Source organism: Tetrao urogallus (assembly GCF_951394365.1).
Source record: "Tetrao urogallus genome assembly, chromosome: 3".
Taxonomy (NCBI): Eukaryota; Metazoa; Chordata; class Aves; order Galliformes; family Phasianidae; genus Tetrao; species Tetrao urogallus.
The window spans coordinates 49,728,579-49,745,020 of NC_136815.1; the positions used below are offsets into that span (position 1 = coordinate 49,728,579).

A 16,442-nucleotide genomic window follows, 5' to 3' on the forward strand; every position below is an offset into this window, starting at 1 on the left:
AATTCCTTGAGGAATGAGTCATCAGCAGAAAGACACACTTGAGAAAGGGGTTATGCAGGTACTACACATTAAAGATGAGGTTTACTAAACTTAGAGTGTTACTTTTATTTGATTGGGATATAAATGGTAATCCATGTGCTTATGTACCTGTGTGACATTTGTAAATTGTGAGAACATTGGTTTCTCTTTTGATTTTTCTTGAAAAGCTTAATTCTAGAAAGAACATATATAATGTGTTTTGAGGATTTGTCTTCTTTCAGTTGTAAAGCAGTGTAACTGATGTCTTGTTTAATGGCCCTTTTGTTGATGTGGTAAGCATCTTATGGTTACAAGTGAAGATTAAAGTAAGGGTAGTGTTTTTATAAAAATGTACAGGAACTTGCGAATTATAAACTTGACTTCTGTTGCCTAAGATTTTGCTGTCTATCATTCTGCGTCTTCAATCTTAATTGTTTTGCAATTATTTTGAAAAATTAATAATCCTAATTTATAAAAACTAAGAATCTTGCTGCATACAAAAGGCCTTAATGGATTTAAAAATGTGTATTTAAAGATATCTGAGGATATTGGTAGGAACTGTACATTATGAAATCTTTGTATTTGTTTGGTTGTAGTTTCTGTCAGGGCAATCTGTTATGTGGTAGGGACTAAGGCAGTGTTGCTCACTGTTTTGAATAGGCCACATTTCTAATTATATTCTGTTATTTGTTATTTTCTGTAAGTTTGCCAGTTTTGTCCTTTTGTCCTGAACTTAATGAGAACGTTCCATTGACATTCAGCTAATTTCTGGTTATCTCCATGTAGATTCTGAAGAAGCTCCATCTGTAAATCCTTCCAGTGTAGAGGGGAATGTTGATTCAGAAGTGGAAAAAGATTCTGTAGCTAACGGCAGCAAACAAATTGTTCACAGTAAGGCACCACATCCACCTGCACTTGATGAATATGAGTTTAAAGATGATGATGAAGATGAAATGAAGAAAATGATTGATAACAGACATATTCTTAGAAAAGATGTAAGGAAAGAGGATGACACAGAAGTTGAAAAGAACAGCTTATTTGCGAAACAAGAAAAAGTTACATTTTCAAAATCACTTAAAAACAAGAAACAAAAGCCATCGAGAGTTTTGTATTCAAGTTCTGAAAGCTCAGACGAAGAAATACTCCTGGACAAAAAGGTAGTCTCTCCTTGTTCTGTTTCAGAGACCTCAAGTTCTGATGTAAGAGCAAAGAAAGAATGTGTTGTTACAAATGAACACAAGCAAAAAGGCAAAGTTAAAAAGAAAGTAAAAAATCAAAGTAAAAATAAAGAGAATCAGGAACTAAAACAAGAAAAAGAAAATGCTAGAGTAACAAATATCACTACTTCGGGGTTAGATTCTTTAGATAAAGCTAGAGATGAAGAAACATTTAAGAAGTCTTTCAGCCAAAAAGAAGATTCTTCTTTACAACTGTTTCATATTGCTGCTGGCAAATCTCCTAAGCATCCCTGTGGATTAAGTGAAAAGCAAGCAACAGCATTAAAGCAAGAAAACACCAAAACTTGCTTATCACCGGGAGGCTCTGAAATAGCATTACAGCCTGAATTGGTTCGGTGCGATCACAGTGCGGATGCTGAGTATCTAGTAGAAAGCTCTAGTGGCAAATCTTGTAAGCATAAAGAAAAAAGCAAGCATCATCAGAAAGATTTTCAGTTAGAATTTGGTGAAAAATCTAGCTCTAAAGTTAAAGATGAAGATAATAGCCCTACGTTTGAGAACTCAGAGTATACTCTGAGAAAGATTGACAAGGAAGGTAAAGCACTTAAAAAGCATAAATTAAAGCACAAAGAAAGAGAAAAAGATAAGGACAAGAAGGAACAGGATGGGGAAAAGGAAAAACATAAACATAATATTAAAGAGTCCCAAAGAAGTATTGAGTTTGACAGAGAATTTTGGAAAGAAAATTTTTTCAAAAGTGATGAAAGTGAAGAAACACTGTTAAATATAGAACATGAAACTCTTCCTTCAGACAGAAAATCGAAGTTGGATAAAGCTGTGGCAAAAGAAGACAGGTTAGCTAAGGAGAGACAGTTCCACAAGGAGAGAAATGCTAGAGAGGAGAGAGAGAAGAACAAAAAGGAAAATGAGAAGTTTCTTAAGGATGAGAAAATGAAAGACACGAAAGAAGAAAAAGAAACTATACTTGCAGATAAAGAAATGGAATTGTTCTGCTTAAGTGTGAAAGATGAGGTAATTAGCATGCACTTAATAGAAAAAGAAACAGAATCTGAAAAGCACGAAAAGAATTTAAAGGAAAATAGAGAAAAACGAACCTCAGCCAAAGAAAAAGATGTTGAAAAGACAGAAAGAAAAAGCGGGGAAAAAGAGAAAAAAATAAAACACGAGTGTAAGACAGAGAAAGCAGAAGTGAATGAAAATATAGAGAAAGTAAAGGAAAAGACCAGTTCCCAGCAAGCTGAAAGATGCCATAAGGAAAACGATAAAATTAAAAGCACAGGTACTCTAAAGAAACTTGATGACAAAGAAAAAAATAAAGAAAAGACGGAAAAGAAGCATGACAAAGAAAAGGTTGATAAAGACAGACATTTGGCTGACAGCAAAGAAAAACACAGTATTGAAAGAAAAGTCAAACAGTCTGAAAAAGAACCTGAATATACTAAGTCAGAAAAAAACAGAACTAAAGACAAGGAAAAGGAACCTGAAAGAAGAGACAAATCCAGAGACAAAGAGAGTTCAACAGTAGTGAACTCAAAACACGTGCAAGAAGAAAGAAGGTGCAACATTATAGACAGCAATAAATCAATGCATGACAAACTGACGTCTTTGAAAGAAAAGCAAAAAGATGATTTCTTGAAAACTCCAGACGGTAGAGAGAAGGATAAAAAAGATAAAGATATAGACAGATACAAAGAGAGAGACAAGCATAAACAGCATCAAAGTAGTTTACTTAAGCTAAAACTCGAGCATGAGAAACTTAAGCCTAAAACATCTCCTGCACCAAAGGATGTTCGACCTAAAGAAAAAAGGTTAGTCAATGATGATTTAATGCAAACTAGTTTTGAAAGAATGCTTAGCCTTAAAGATCTGGAAATTGAGCAGTGGCATAGAAAACATAAAGAAAAAATAAAACAGAAAGAGAAGGAACGTTTACGAAGTCGCACTTGTTTAGAACTTAGCAAAATAAAAGAAAAACAAAGGCAGTCATTACCTGAAGTAAAAAACAAAGAACTTACTCGTTCAAAAAGCTCAGAGTTGCCAGATTTTTGTGTGAAGGAGAAACAGCAGAAAGAAGCTACGAGTAGTAGATCCCAATCGGTAGATACAAGAAATGTAAATGTTATAAAGTCTTTATTGGTTTTGGATAATTCAAATAAATCTCCCAAATCAGAAGGTGAAAAGAGCTCCAGATCAGTGTCCATCATTTCAGTTGCAAGTTCTGAGGATTCCTGCCATACCACAGTAACTACTCCAAGACCTTCAATGGAACATGACTCAGATTTTGTGCTAGAAGGCGCTGATTCCCAAATATCTTTTTCACAATCATCGTTTTTGCCAGCTGCCAAATCACCAGCCCCTCTTGAAAGAGAGACCGATGGTGTTGCCGAATTGCCTGATCGGATGAAGCCATCTTTTGCAAACAGGCTTCCACCAGCATACATCAGATCAGCATCTTTTGAAGACTTCAAACTGGTTTTAAATGAGTGTAGACCTGTTGTAGAGGTTCGAAGATGCAGCATGCCTGCTTCTGTTTCTGAACACAGCAAACCGCCTCGAGCATCAGAGGAAAATAACCAGAATGCTCAGATGTCAGTTCAGACTTATCCCAGCACTTCTCCTAAACCAGAACTCCTGTGTAGCATGGTTGAAAGAGATATTCAAAGCAGTTTTTCTGGTTTGCAGTCGTCTCCAACTGGAGCTTTTAGCAATAAGCAGGTAACAGTGGGTACAAGTACCACTAAAAATATTGCTCAGATGAATCCCTCAGAAGAATACAATATTCATTTAGAACCATGTAGTCAAAGTAGTGTGACTCAGCAAACCAAACCTTGGGATGTGCCTTTTGACAAACTTAATTCAATAAACAATGAGTGTAGCAGCTCAGGTTATGATGTATCGGAGCAAGATAATAGTAATTTTGTAGCATTGCATAATTCTGAAAACCGGACATTAAAAGAGCAAAAAGTAGCTGAATATTTGCCTCAGCATGCTGAGATCAAGGGAAATTCCAGTTCTCAAGAATCTGCATCGTTTTTGCCTTCACAGTCACCTTGTTCCTTACCCATCCAGCCACTTCCAGATGGATCTAAACACATTTCTTTACCAGGCATTAGCAATCAAGATTCCTTACTTGTGCAACAAAATCTAGCTCAAACTGTAAGTTCTGCCGTCAGTACAGATGCTAGTAGCACCAGAGAGACGGAAAATGTTTTCATCCCTTCCAGCATTCAGAAGGCTGATGCACCACATGCTGTATATTCTGAGAGCTCTGTGAAGGATATTTCACAGACCTGTGAAAGGGTGAATGATTTACCTGTGGTGGTGTTAGAAAAAGATATACCTGAATCTGATGGCAGTTCACAGTTAAATGTAAATTCATATGCGTTCAATAAACTTGTATGCAGGAATACTCAGTTTGAAGTGGATGGTAACACAGTGGATACTTCGAACATCAGGAATGAAAAAGACCAGCAAGAAAATTTGATTTCTGTGCATGTTGTTAACAGTAAAGCTGACACGGATCTCTGTGATCTACGTTCAGCAATGTCAAAGGGAATTATGAACGATTCATCTAATAAAAAGCCCTGCACTGCCGACGGAGAGAATGTGTTGACAGATGAAGCACTGCAGTACTCTTTATCTAATGCAGAAAATAGTTCACAAGAGATTATACAAGAAGAGGTGCATAAATACAGTCAAATAGTTAAACTAGAAGAAGAAATTGCTGAGGATCAGAAGATGGAACAGCAAGAAGTACCTCAAAGAATCACAAGAAATAGAGCAAATGTACTGGCAAACCAGGGCAAACAGAATCCTGTTGGCTGCATGCAGACGTTAGAAAAGGAGTCTGAATTATTAGCATCTATGAAAGGAAGGATTAGATTAACTGAAGATGATGATGGTCAGGTACATCATCCACGTAAAAGAAAGGTGTCTCGTGTACCTCAGCCTGTGCAAGCGAACCCTTCTTTATTGCAAGCTAAAGAGAAAACCCAGCAGTCACTGGCAGCTGTTGTTGATTCTTTGAAACTTGAAGAGATCCAGCCGTACTGTTCTGAGAGAGCAAATCCATATTTTGAATACTTGCACATACGAAAAAAGATAGAAGAGAAGCGTAAGTTACTGTGCAGTGTTATTCCTCAGGCACCTCAATATTATGATGAATATGTGACCTTCAACGGATCTTATCTACTGGATGGCAATCCCCTGAGCAAGATATGCATTCCAACTGTAAGTAACGTGTTCTTTAAATATGCAGTTCAAGGAAAGACACTGGTTTTTTTTTTGTTTGTTTTTGTCACTTTCATTTTCTTCCTAACTTGCTTCTGATTACCAGAGCTAAAAATCTTAAGTTGCAATATGTCAAATTAACATTTACTGGTAATGACGTATTTAAAAGCAGTGTTTGATGGACACACAAGCAATGGTGTCAAAGTCATTACAAGATAAACCATCGTGTATAGTATCTGTAAAAGACACACAAATATTTCAAAGTATTTGCTACTATAATGCCTACACTTTTAAAACTGAAGTAGCTGTTTAGAGCTTCTCCAAATTTCTACCAACAATAGTGCGGGTAAAACTAATTATTCAAAGCTGTTTTATTTGGAGAGTGGTGGAAGTGCAGTGTTTTAAGATACTAAGTCTATTAGTAGTGTTTTAAGCAGGAGAGTGCCTGCTAGCTGTTGCAGTCTCCTTAATACTCACCAAAGCAGCGAATATAATATAATATGTCCCAGCTGTTGTCATCCATCAATTTAAAGTGTTCTGAATTGTAGTTCATGTGAAGTCCTTTCTGTTGAAGACCATCTGTAGTCCGGGGACACTTGTTTAGTTCTAAGCTCTCTATAGATTTGCTGGGCATATTCCTAATGACAGCTGTGAAAGAGGCCTGTAATTTGGGAGTCCTCTGTGCAGTATAGTGCAGAATTGGCTGAAGTGTAGTTAATATCACTTTTTACTGTGGCACTACACCTCAAAGCATGTAACAGTGTAACAGTGGTTTGGTTACTGCTAGTCTCTGTTTGAAGTCAGTGCAATCAGGGTAGCTCTTCCTTTGTTCTTAGCACACTTGTGCTTGTTGTTCTAGGTGGAGGGGATGGAGAAGACCCAGTACATTGTGCATTGGGGGCTTTTTGCTAGCCACATTCTTGCTCCTGGGAATAGAAGGTGGTTTTCATCTGATGTACTTTAACTTATTGGACACCCAGAGTTAACCTTGTCTAGTACTGAAGTAAAAGGAGCTTGAACCTGTTTGAATGGTTTCAGTTGATACACTTAATAGCTAGAATAGTGAGAGATCATTGATTACCTAAAGCAGTTGTTTGGCTGACATACAGTATCTTGATAATGTCAGAATTCAATAGTATTGGATTGTATGTACATTACTTAGGATGTGTCAAGGAAAAATCCAGTTTTAGGAGGAGTAGGGAGAATATTGTAATCCCTTGATAGCAGAAATACCTGCTAAACTGAATGGTCTGTGCATATGAAATAGCTCTGTAGACAACCTGGTTTGGGGCTCTGTACTTCTGAATGGACCAGCTATTCTGTTGACTCACTGAAGACAACTTCCTACCTGAGATGCAGTATAGCTTTTTCCAGTAGAGCTGAAGATCCTTTTTGATTAAGCAGTGAACACTTTAATGTATATTAAATTTGTAAATTTGTAAATGTAAATGAAATTTAATGTATATAAAAATACATTTTAAAATTTGTGTTGCTTCATTCCAGAGGTAGTCATTGTTACTGTGGAAGCTCTTTCCTCTCATTTTTTTTCCACCATATATGCCCCATGTCTGCATGAGGGAGTATGTATATCCTTTAACACTTTCTCTCTCTGATAGGAACTGATGGATTTCTTTGAAATTAGCAAGTTAGCTGTGAGAAAATTATGGGAGGAAAGATGTGCATAAGGTTACTATTTTATTTGATCTGCAAGTGACCTAGGATGTATGCTAAACTTTGCTACAATATACCAGGCCTTCCTTGGTCTAGAAATCTTTCTCAGTTGCTGTTTCAGCTTTTGTAGTGTATTTTTATCACCAGAAGCAGAGATGTATTTGTTTTTTTATGGCAGCTGCTAGCCAACTACATGCAGTTTCCAAGCTACAGCTTACAGGTTTGGCATTAAATGTCAATGCTTAGTTTGAGATTATTGGGAAATGAAGAAGTGTAGTTTATATTTTTCAATGGCCCTTCTACCCTGGCAATAAGCTCATTTCCCCATCACAAATGGCACTAGAAGGAAGAACTTCTAAGTACTTCGTCATACCTCCTTCCTGTCTCTCTATGTGTAGTAGGGATTCTTTAGTTCATGAGAATAAATTTAGATGGTTGTGTAGTGTAATTTCTTAGGTAACTTATGCCAAATGGAATGTTAGTCATAGAATCACAGCATGGCTGAGGCAGGCAGGGCCCTCTGGGTTCACAGTCCCACTGCAGCAGGGTCACCCAGAGCAGGGAGTCCAAGTCCACATCCAGGTGGTTTACAAAGATCCCCAAGGAGGAGACCCCACAGCCTCTGTGCAGCCTGTGCCAGTGCTCCGTCACCTGCACAGCACAGAAGTGCTGCCTGCTGCTCAGAGGGAACCTCCTGTGCTCCAGTCTGTGCCCATGGCCTCTTGTGCTGGCACTGGGTAGCACGGGTAAGAGTGTAGCTCCGTCCTCTTTGCACCCTCCCTTCAGGTATTGCTGAGATTCCCCTTAGCTGTTTCTTCTTCAAGCTGAATAGCTCCATCTCTTTCAACCTCTCTTCATGACAAAGGGACTGGAGCATCTCTGTTATCATCATGTGGTCCTTTGTAAGAATGTCTCTAAAATGTTCATGTCTCCCTTGAGCTGGAGAACCCAGAACTGGACCCAGCACTCCAAATGTGGCCCTACCGGTACTGCTGGCAGTACTTGCCCTGGTGCAGCCCAGGACACCATTAGCCTTCTTCACAGCAAGGGGACTTTGCTGGCTCATGTTCAATTTGGTGTTCAACAGGACCCCAGTGCTGCTTTTCAGCTGGGCAGTTCCCCAGCACATACTGGTGCCTGAGATTGCTCCTCTGTACGTGCAGGACTCTGCACTTCTCCTTGCTGAATTTCATGAGGGTTCTGCCAGTTTGTTTCTCCATCCTCTCCCTCTGGATAGCAGCAGCACACCTTCTGGCACATCAGCTGCCCTCATAGTTTTGAGTCATTTGAGTGTAAGTGACTCGACGCATAATGTGATGTGCAACAATAAAATGACCTTTCTGTTGGAATTGTTTTTATGTTTTTCCTTAAGTAGTTCTTTAATGATTAATTGTTTTTATGTTTTTCCTTAAGTAGTTCTTTAATGATTCTCTGTTAACCTGATTTTTGCTTCACTCATAGGTAGGAAGGCAGATATTTGTTCTTAAGTTATTGCTGTATCATTGTGTGAACGTCTACAAGAAGAAAATTTATTTAGCTCTGAGACTCAGAGTAGTTCACATAATGTACTGCTTGTTCTCTGCATTGAGATTTTAATGATAAGCTGTTGTTTGTCTGAGGAACTTCAAACATCCTGTAGGTGGGAACCAGGAGATGGCGCTTTCAAGTTTGATTTTGCTCTGCTTTGTTTATATACTGTAATTTATGACCCAGATCACCTGAGGTTGCAGTAGTGATAGTTAATATGAATTGTGGCTTCCCTCTGCCAGTGCAAATATAAGACAGTGACATGAGGTCAATTCAAAATGGAAGGAAACATCTGAATGTCCTAAGAATAAATTTAAATCATTTTTTTAAATCATTTAAATCACTTAGCTATGGTGTCTTTGGATTGCTACATCAGCATATTCAATGGGGTTCTGTCAGCTTTGTCTGTACTGCCTCCTGAGGAGAGATGCCAAGATTTCCAGCTTCCCCTGACTATCTAACAGATGTGTTTCCAACAAAGGAATTCTGTCCAGTCTCTCTGGTATTGCTGGAAAAACGCAGTAAAACTTGTTTTAGTGATGTTATCAGATACTTACTTCCTAAATTAATTAAGTGTTAAATAGCATAGTAAGCCAGTTGACTTGGATAGCAAGAGGGACACACAAAAATAATCTTGGAAATGCTGTATATGTGTGAATCTGAGTTAGTGCTCTTGTAGCAATCGCAAATGAGAATTACAGGTTTTACAGCATGAAGCATCAATATTCTTGTTGATCTGAAGGATGCAAAACATGCAGGGAACTTGTAATTTATTTTTATGTGCTGGAGATGTTGCAGATACATCTTGCTCCCTAACTATTACTGAACAAAACTGTTCAGGAGGCTGCTGCCTTCTCATGCAGTGGATCAGAGTGTTGAAGGGCTGAGCACCATTGAATTTTTCTTGGACATTTGTTCAGGGTTAGAGAACACACGAGAAGGCAGCAGTCACTTGTCCATCATGCTCTATATGGAGCCTGGACCCCTTAAAAAACTTACTCAGGTTGTGCAGGAAACTGAGGCCACTTTTTGCTTGTGGCATCCAGTTTCATGCTCTGTTCTTGTGTTTCCACCATACAGGTTCATCTCTTCCCTACACATTCTTAATTGACTCATTCCTAACAGTCTCTTTGACTCAAAGACGAGTGAGACTCATTCCTCAGTTTCCCTCAAAACCTTTTATTTCAGTTTCCCTTCAGGCTGTGAAGGTTATTTCTTTTGTCCAGATCCAGCATCGGTTCCCAGTCTGGGATTTTCCAGTAGGTGGTGTCAGACTGCTGGGATCGAGTTTGCAGAGCTGGGTAGCTGAGGCTCTTCCAAACTTTCCAAAAAGACAGGAAAACATACTGTTTGGGAAAATTACAGTAAGCAAATTCAGTCCTGTGCTTAGTTTAATGTTTTCAAAGACAGAGGCTGTAGTAATTTCTGAGGTCAGAAGAACCTTCTGTTGCCTTTCATACTGCTAATAGTGTTTGCAGAGAGTAGCTTTGGGGTATTTGGGATTCAGCCTTTGCTGGAAGACCACTATTACTGCAGTTTAGAAGCCCTCAGTGCGGGGTGGCTTCTTCTAGCATGGTTGAATTTCTAGAATGCATACTTAACTCCTGAAAGCAAGAAACAAAATTTTAGTTTTGAAACAAAATCGAGGCATGGTTAACTAACATCAATCTCAGTCAGCAAGAGCTTAACATCAGTGCATTTTGATTTGCAGTTTTAGGCTGCCACCTGCTGCTTGAAACAACATTTTGTGCCATGGGTTTTAGTGATACAGGCTACTGAAAAGCTGCTAATTGCTAGATTAAGTGAAACTTTAATTTTCTTTTTGAGTATTGGTTAGAAAATATATCTGTTGTTGATCAGTAACGTAATGGAAGAGTTCTGGGACCTGAAAAATGCTTTTACTTTCAATAGAAGCTATTGTGCAATAGCAGCTTCACAGGCACAGAGTTCTCTTACATTTATTAATAGAAGTCCATACAAGTTAGCTGCCTATATAATTAAATTCTTTCCAGTTATTTCTGGTGGTGTTAATTCTTCTTTCTCTTGCAAAATTACGTGGTGTTTGAATTCAAAGGAAAAACAGTTGATAATGAAATTTTATATTGCTCAGGTGATACAGATGCTTGTCAACTGTGAAATTTCTATTTCTGGATAACTTTATAGGCAGTCTGCTTGTGTTGCTTAAGCTGTGTGTTTCTCTATTAGCTGAAGCACTGAGTTTTGTGAAAGATCGATTCACTTTTAGAAATATTAGCTACATCAAAGCTTGGTGTAATTATGACCATCTTGTCTTACTTTACTGAAAAGATGGGACAACAGTGTGGTAGTGTGTCATGAATACAAAGTTTCTTGGCAAATCTAGATTGCAAAATACCTCAGACTGAACATTAAACATGCTGAAATTGACTACAGCTGAGGCAGGTTATTGTAGTCAGTGTGGGGTTTGCTTTTAATAATGATGGCTTGCACAAAGGGGCAAGAGATGTCAAACCTCAGTCAGTATTGTGGGAGCCAAACAATTTTCATTAGGAGAGAGGTGAAGTGTGTGTTGTGTAGCAGTTTGAAACTGGCTGGTTAGGCAGTTTTTACCTTATTTTCAAAATGAACAGCTGTGCTATAGAAAATTGAAAGCAAGTTGTATCTTCTAATGCATAGACCTTTTAAAAAATAGCTGTGATATGTTGGCTGTGACTGGCATTAACAGTTTGAAATGCCATTACAAGCAGGCAAGTTTATTAACTTTTTGGTAAAGAAGCCTTAAAACTTTTCATTGCAAATGGTTTAAAGTTATATAATTAATGTACAAAACTCCTATTTTTCCCTAGGAACCCCCCCTCCCTTTATTTTTATTTTTTTAATAGTTGCTCAAATCATTCAGGCAGTGTTAAACATACATGAAATACATACTCATTATACTATTTATAAAACATTTTCCACAGATTACACCTCCTCCCTCTCTGTCAGACCCACTTAAGGAACTATTTAAACAACAGGAGGTTGTAAGGATGAAACTACGTTTACAGCACAGTATTGAAAGGGTAAGACTGAAGTACTTTTCTCTATCATTTCTCAATCTCAGGTTTTCATTTTTCAGTGAATAGGCTTTGCTCAGTTGAACACTGCTTTAGAACTATACTGCCTTTTAACTAAATTTCTGAATTGAAAAAACTTGTAAATACAAAAAAGAGAAAAAAGGTAATGACAAATTCAGCGATAGTTTGAACGATTGTTAACTGAATACTTGTGCCAGTAAGACAGCGGCTTTTTCTTCTTAATTGCTCTAAGATGTGGCTCAGATTTTTCCTAGGGGCAGCAGAGTGTGGGAAGAAAGCTGTAGACTCTAGTTCTGAAGGCTAAGGAGTGTTAGCAATCTCAGAATCAAAGCATCTGAATTAAAAGAATTTAAGCAACAATAAATGCTGTATTGGTAGAAGACACATAGTTAAAATAATAGAATGGTTTGAGTTGGAAGAGACCATAAGGATCGTCTAGTTCCAATTCCCCTGCTATGGGAAGGAACACCTCATAATAGACCAGGTCGCTTAAAGCCCTGTCCAGCCTGGCCTTGAACACCTCTGGGGATGGGGCATCCACACTTTCTCTGGGTGACTTGCTCCAGTGTCTTGCCACCCTAATAGTGACAAGTTTATTCCAAATATCTAACCTAAATCGACCCTTTCTTAGTTTAAAGCCATTACTGCTTGTCTTACTGCCACACTCCCTGATAAGTAATCCCTCTCCAGCTTGCTGTAGGTCCCTACAGGAAGTTCTCAATGAGTTTAAATGCAAAAGCGTTTTTATGAATCAAACTGAAATGCTTATATGTTGATAAATTTGATGTATTATTATTTTTTTCTAATTAGGAAAAGCTTATTGTTTCTAATGAGCAAGAAGTCCTCCGTGTTCATTACCGAGCAGCAAGAACTCTAGCTAATCAAACACTACCATTCAGTGCCTGCACTGTTCTGCTGGATGCCGAGGTTTACAATGTGCCCCTGGATGCTCAGGTAAATTTCGGACCAATGTACCTTTCTAGTCTGACTTAAAATGAGTGTTTGGAGAGAATTCCATTGCCATACCGAAGCTGTCACTGATTTGCTTGGGGTTAAGGTTTTGTATATTGTAGATTGTTATTTTGCTTAAGCCTCATTTTGCTCAGCATTGCACACCACATTAGAAGTGCAATAACAAGAGGACACAGATACTTACACTGGTTTCATGTTTTGTACTCTGCCTGGTTTTCTTTCATCTCCACAAATGATGTGAAAGATTAAACCAGGACTCTGTTGTTTTCCATGAAATCAAATTTAATATACTTTTAATCTGCATCATTTATGGGCTGTCACTCTGAAGTTTACTGTAGCTATGTATCTAGAAGATGGTTTGATGGCATCAGTATTTTGTGAACAGGTTTACTAACTAAGAGGAGTAGAAACTGCACTCAGAACCTGGCTAGGTAACTGAGGAGACGTAACACAAGGAAGAAATTTGCTATTACAGATATAATAAACATTTGGATGCATTGAATGCTGAGCATTATACAAAGAAACGTGTGTGGAATTCTACTTTAGTGCTGTAACTCTTTACATGTTAATTACAGCTTCCAGTGTTTCCTCTACCTGTGCCATTACTTTTTTTCTACCTTTAAAGAGCCATGCAGAACAAAGCAACTCAGTAGAAAATACCAGTTTTATGAAGATTGTGGTTTTTGCCCATTTAAAGCTTTGTACTGCCAAATTTTTAAGTCATCATCTTCAAAGGAGATTTTTCTCTTTTGTTAATGAGCAAAATGTCATTATTGGTTTTGGACTTTAGTGTCCTTGGGTGTATTTTGTCCCTTTTTGAGATGCACCCTCTTTAGAACTTGAGGGTGCATCTGAGCTCTGCATGGATCTGCATTTTTATATTGTCATTTTGCAATTGATTATGAAAAGATTTTTGAATTTGAATTCTGCAAAACAAAAGGGATCTATATGGGAGGAGAGGTTATTTTTCTTTCACAAAGTGTTGCAGCTGTTCTGGCCATTTTTATTCGCTACAGCAGTTGTAGTAAAATACTACAACTCTCACTACCTCTTAATTGTGCTCTGTGATTTAAAAAAAAAAAATTCTGATTTCAGTTTTCTTTTACTTGAGCAAATAGCTGACAAAGATTTGTAAGCAAAGATCTGGTTTATTTTGTAGGAAAATGACACTCCCACAACTGCTTCTGAGCGATTTCTTGGTGTTTTGAGGCTTGCTTTTATAACTGCTAATGTTATGCAGACCTTAAGGACCATTCCCTGTGGTCATTTGCAGCAGAGCAGAGATAGGGAAGAAAAAGGCCCCCATTTGTGGCGAGCAGGCTGGTTACAGCCCAGCAAAACACCTGCAGTTCAGGATCACGAAACCTGTGTTGCTGAGGGCTCCTTCTATTTGCATTTCCTTTGGGGAATATCTGTAATCTTAGCCAGCAGTTTTCTAGAGACCTCAGCATTTGCAGTTTTTTCCCCATTCTTTCTCATTGCTGCTTTCTCCTGCAGCGTGCAAAAGGGGAGGCTTTCTTTTCTAAAAATGCAACAGGGGCCTGTGCTGGTTAGTGATGGTTATTGAAGTATTACAGGGACATGATCTGGCTATGCAAGAACTATACAGAGTCTAGTTTCTCACAACGGACAGATTTGATGTTCCAGACTCATTAAGTAGCTTTTAAATATATGAATGGATTTAAATGGGCAGGACAAATAAGATATGCCTTCTTGCTTTTTAAAATCCCTTTTGCAGATTTCTGTGGTAATTTTTACTTAAATTGGTTTTGAATACTTGTGTGGCCAGTTAACTCAGATTGCTTAAGATTTTCTTGATGAATGTTTTGCTTTTCCCTGAGGGGACATTTGTTTGATTTGTTACTGAATTTTAAAAAGAACAAAAAGAGAATGTTGTGGAAGATCTGCCTTCTACTGATTAAGATTTTAAGGCATAAATCTTGACGCCTCCTACTCCAATTTTAAAAATAGAGGACAGTGATTAGCTTTAACCTGAGGGGATCTGGGAGTAACCATTTCTGGAGAGCAGCTAGCTGAGGGAAGGGAGATCGAGACATATGCTTGCATGTACCTTGATACATTGACTTGGAGTTTAGTTTTCCAAGGAAGTGCTGTTTATGAAGGTGCCACAAAGTATGTTTTCATGTTTTAAAGCATGTCTGATACAAATTATCAAATAACTTACAGGTGGTTTTTTTTTTTTTTGTTCTTTCTGCAGACTGATGACAGCAAAACATCAGTGAGGGATCGATTCAACGCGCGACAGTTTATGTCATGGTTACAGGATGTCGATGATAAGTTTGACAAATTAAAGGTATTGCTCTTTGTCTTTCCCTATCTTTAGGGGAAATAGTGCCTTTGATGTCACTGCAAAGATGACAGGAGTAAACGTGAATCAATATATGAATAAATACATCTGTTATGTGATAAGCACTTGATACGCACTTGATATGTGATATGCAGTATCATAAGTTATTGTAGATATCCCTGTTTGTTGCAGGGGGGTTGGACTTGGATGGCTTTTAAAGATGCCTTCCAACTCAAATAATTCCATGATTCCACATTATAAAGGCAACATGAAAGAAGGTCTGCTAATATTAAAAACAAAAACAAAAAAACGAGCTTTGTGATGGAATAATCTGATTATTTAAATAGAGACTTGGGGCAGGTGCTGCCACCAAAGAGGCTCGTAGATGTCTTTTCTGTTTTGAAGCTCGTGCTGCAGCGTTTTCTGATATTGAAATAACTTCCTTCTGCATTCCAAAACAGACGTGCCTTTTGATGAGGCAGCAGCATGAAGCAGCAGCTTTAAATGCAGTACAAAGACTGGAGTGGCAGCTTAAACTACAAGAACTCGATCCTGCTACGTACAAATCCATCAGCATTTATGAAATTCAGGAATTCTACGTTCCTCTTGTTGATGTTAATGACGACTTTGAATTGACACCAATATGACAACCAGTACCTACTGGCTTTTGCCTTTGGACTGCCAGAAACTGAGGTGCAGCGATTCACAAAGGTATTTTTCTTTTAAGACAGAACACTTTATTAATGAACACTTAATGTAGAATACTGCCTTTCCCAATAACTTCAGAAAAATGTGGCACGGGGTCTTGTTCACAACACAGAGATGGATGCTTATTCTGAAGTCAGTTTCCTAGAAAATAGCATTACCTGTATTACAAAATTGCCTATGGCTTCAGGGCTTACTGCTGACAAGGATGATGAAACATGGTGAGTTAACAGCGCTGGCAGCTGTAACACAAACAGCCACCAAAACAAAATGATACCTAAAATCTGCTAGGAAGCTTTGTATCATGAAACTTGGGTAACAGTGGGACTGCTACGGGGGGGGGGGAAATAAGATGAAAAGTCTGTAGAAGAAAAATCAGACTTGGAGGAAAATAGTCTATTAATCTTATTGTATTTTGTAAATTACTGTATAGTTTTTTTCTTTTTGGAAAAAGATGTAATATTGTCTTCATTTTTAAATAATTTATTTTATACATATTGTGCAAATGTAAATAGTCTTGTAATTAATGTTCAAACCTGTACAAAATAGATATTTTAACTGTAAAACTGTTTTTGTCTAATGTTTTATTGGACCAAAGTTGTCGTTTTTATTAAGTGTAGTGTGTTCCTGGTTGGCAGTTCTTTTACTATGGCATGTATTTGATTTAGCTGCTTGTTTCATCACCATAACTGTAAAAGAGTTGAAACTGACCCGTATTGCATGCTTCACAGAACCCCGAGCTCCTTGACTTCAATAACC

The 16,442-nt window shown here is 37.9% G+C and overlaps 1 protein-coding gene across 1 annotated transcript in view; it reads left to right on the plus strand.

The window, feature by feature from the left end:
• ANKRD12 (ankyrin repeat domain 12) overlaps positions 1–15,625 on the plus strand; it is a gene marked incomplete at both ends in the record, with an annotated part of 39,706 nt that extends 24,081 nt beyond the window's left edge. Inside the window, 5 exons of the mRNA XM_079533093.1 lie at positions 805–5,447; positions 11,585–11,683; positions 12,509–12,652; positions 14,889–14,984; positions 15,440–15,625. Of these exons, the coding sequence (XP_079389219.1) occupies positions 805–5,447; positions 11,585–11,683; positions 12,509–12,652; positions 14,889–14,984; positions 15,440–15,625 (5,168 nt within the window). The remainder of the gene's footprint in view (positions 1–804; positions 5,448–11,584; positions 11,684–12,508; positions 12,653–14,888; positions 14,985–15,439) is intronic.
• Positions 15,626–16,442: the final 817 nt, after the last annotated feature.